The 2,887-nt window shown below is 39.2% G+C and overlaps 1 protein-coding gene across 1 annotated transcript; it reads left to right on the forward strand.

The window, feature by feature from the left end:
* The first annotated feature begins 16 nt into the window (after nucleotides 1-16).
* On the forward strand, nucleotides 17-2,821 carry LOC123011233 (A disintegrin and metalloproteinase with thrombospondin motifs adt-1-like). Its single transcript, XM_044408586.1, has 10 exons — nucleotides 17-234; nucleotides 284-458; nucleotides 507-851; nucleotides 909-1,120; nucleotides 1,171-1,362; nucleotides 1,412-1,793; nucleotides 1,843-2,067; nucleotides 2,115-2,235; nucleotides 2,288-2,463; nucleotides 2,521-2,821. Exons 1-10 carry the CDS (start codon nucleotides 17-19, stop codon nucleotides 2,758-2,760), a joined length of 2,286 nt encoding a protein of 761 aa, XP_044264521.1. The 3' UTR covers nucleotides 2,761-2,821.
* Nucleotides 2,822-2,887: the final 66 nt, after the last annotated feature.

Raw genomic sequence — 2,887 nt, forward strand, 5'->3', positions numbered from 1 at the left:
ATATTAGTGAGTGAAGATGTGGGCTTTGGCGTTATTTTTGGTGGGTTGTGGAGTTTTAAAAAGTGAAAGCTTTTCAATTGAGGCCTTACATCATGAAATGACTGACAATGAGTTGGCTTATTATTTCCAAACTGTTGATAAAAATTTGGTGCCTGAGTACGAAGTCGTTTATTTACCAGAAATGGCACCATTTGAGAGCGATTCATTCAGCTATACTTTTGATGCTTTCCAACGGTATAAAAATAAAATTAACTTAAACGAAACCCTATTGATTAATTTGCAGACCAATCAGTTTACAACTTAAGAAAAATGAACACATTGTTTCTCCGAATTTCACAACTTATTTAACTGAAGACGACTTTCAAACGATTTTGCCTAAAACACCAAACAATTGTCACTTTATTCACCGAGATGATTCAACTGTAGCTGCTATAAGTTCGTGTGAGCCACGTTCGATGGTAAAATTAATTCTCTAACAATTAAAACAAATCTAATTGTGTTCTTAGCAAGGACTCATACTTCTCGAGGATTCAACTTTAGAAATTCACCCTTTAACTGAGCGTCTTCAAGCTTTGGTAAAAGAACCTTTACTAGAAGATCTACCAGCAGCTGATAACACCACCCCACATATCATAAAACGAGCCACTTTTGTTTCACACGATGACGATGCTTTTCCAATCTCAAATCACATTATGGCAGGCGTTCGAGAAGCTGCAAGCCATAGGCCTGCTGGTGCTTTAACTGTGGAAGTCGCAATGTTTTTCGACGAAGCTGCATTTAAAATTTTTGCCCCGTTTCTGGGTAACAACAATCAGAAATTGCAAGATATGCTGTTGGCATACATGAATGGAGTTTGTTTTTTCTTTTTTTTTTAATTTATTACTTTTTTTAACTATGATTTTATCTAGGTTCAAGCACTGTATCATCATCCTAGTCTCGGTACTTCTATTGAACTCGTCTTGGTACGCCTCGACATCATGAAAAAACAGGCATCGGCTATGCCCCACTACAACGGTGAGCGGTCCAAGCTCCTAGACTCTTTCTGTGCGTACCAAAGTAGTCTCAATACCAAAAGTGACGAAGATCCGAATCACTGGGACATGGCAGTGTATATTTCTGGGTATTTGACCAACTTTTGGTTAATTCGATATATGACCGAATTTATTTTAGCTTAGATTTTTACGCCTACGAAAACGGGAGAAAAAGTGGCGTCACAATGGGCCTTGCAACAGTAGGCGGTGTGTGTTTAGATAAATATAATTGTTTAATAGCCGAACTGGGCACTACTAATGTATTTGGAAAACCTTACCCTAGCGCTGGTTTTACCAGTGTCTATATTTTGGCTCATGAAATTGGCCACAAGTATGTAAAAAATCAAAAACGTGAATTGTTAAATCCATTTGTTTTCTAGCCTAGGAATGCATCACGACAGCGTGGGCAATACTTGCCCCAAAGAAGGCTACGTCATGTCTCCTTCTAGAGGCACAAACGGCGAAACTCAGTGGTCACAATGCAGTGCCGAAGTTGTTTCAAAACTTAGTTGGGCTAAATGTTTGCATGATTCATCCAGACCCCCCACACACCTGGATCATTCGCGGTTTCTGGATAGCCCAGGCCAGGTCTACACTGCTAAAAAACAGTGCGAAATCTTACTGAGAGATAAAGATGCAGTGGTAGCACCTAATCAAGACTTGTCAACGATCTGTTATAGTTTGAAGTGTAAAACACCGCATCGCAGTGGGTATTATTTTGCAGGGCCGGCTCTTGATGGTACTGAATGTGGAAAAAAGAAGGTGACACCTCAACACAAATAAAATGTGATAACTATCTGAGAGTTTTTAGTATTGTTATGGTGGAGAGTGTGTGAAAAAAACACCACCTAAACCAATGAAAGTTGTGCCCGGTGGGTGGGGACCGTGGAAAGAGTCTCCTTGTACCTCCGGTTGTATCGAAAAATCGCGTGGGTTTCAACTGCAAACCAGACAGTGCGACAGTCCAGCCCCAGTTAACACGGATCAAGGATGTCAAGGGTCGAGTGTCCAGTTTGGAGTTTGTCGAGATGATAAGGTAAGTATTTTTTTCAGGGAAACAGTAACTATTTTTTTTAACATTAGATTTGTAAAAGTAAAAGAGTGAGCGTAATCGATTATGCTTCCCAAAAATGCCAAGAATTTTCAAATTTGTTGCCGGAACTTGATCCCAAAGGTGGAGGACTTCAAGCCCCTCACGAGGAGGGTATTTTAGAACAAAATATTGATTTGTTGTAATTTATTCTATTAATTTTTAGCTCGTGTTTGGATGGGATGCGCTATTTTCTGCAGACGAGCCGACTCTGGTGGATTCTATACCCCCAGATTGGAATTGAACGATTTGGGAGTATCCCCGTATTTTCCGGACGGCACTTGGTGCCACCGCGAAAAAAATTTGAATTATTATTGCTTACACCACCACTGTTTGCCCGAGGTATTTACTATTATATTTTATGACGTTCCAACAAAAAAAATTAAAATAAAAATTTAGAATTTCCGTTTTACGAAAATTGACCCATTGGACACAATCGGTGATGACATTTCTTTCTCGCAAAATGCTGGCCCAGAATCTGTAATTCCCCCCGAAATCAAGCCTTATTTTTCTTTAAGTCCCGAGGGTAAACCCCTGAAGACAGTCCTCAAACCGCACGAAACTAACAACCCCAAAGAAGAAGACTGGGAGATAGATGACTACATTGTGATCCCCGGTTTAAAAGAACGCTATGATTAACTGATTTGATTTATAATTGAGTATTTAATTTAATTTAAAAATAAATATTTTTTAAGCATCATAATGTGTATTGCTGGTTGCCTGCGTCTATTTGCAAATCTAGTGTTTTTTACCGATTGCCTAACCT

Source organism: Tribolium madens, unplaced genomic scaffold (genome assembly GCF_015345945.1).
Source record: "Tribolium madens isolate multiple individuals breed KSU strain unplaced genomic scaffold, Tmad_KSU_1.1 Scaffold_91;HRSCAF=231;Tcas5.2_LG7, whole genome shotgun sequence".
NCBI classification, from domain to species: domain Eukaryota; kingdom Metazoa; phylum Arthropoda; class Insecta; order Coleoptera; family Tenebrionidae; genus Tribolium; species Tribolium madens.

Bases quoted from the DNA above. Each gene is read 5' to 3' on its own strand.
- LOC123011233 (XM_044408586.1), top strand. From the start codon at position 17: ATGTGGGCTTTGGCGTTATTTTTGGTGGGTTGTGGAGTTTTAAAAAGT. The intron at 2,068-2,114 runs GTAAGTATTTTT...TTTTAACATTAG, and splicing joins GAGTTTGTCGAGATGATAAG to ATTTGTAAAAGTAAAAGAGT. The intron at 2,236-2,287 runs GTATTTTAGAAC...ATTAATTTTTAG, and splicing joins TCAAGCCCCTCACGAGGAGG to CTCGTGTTTGGATGGGATGC.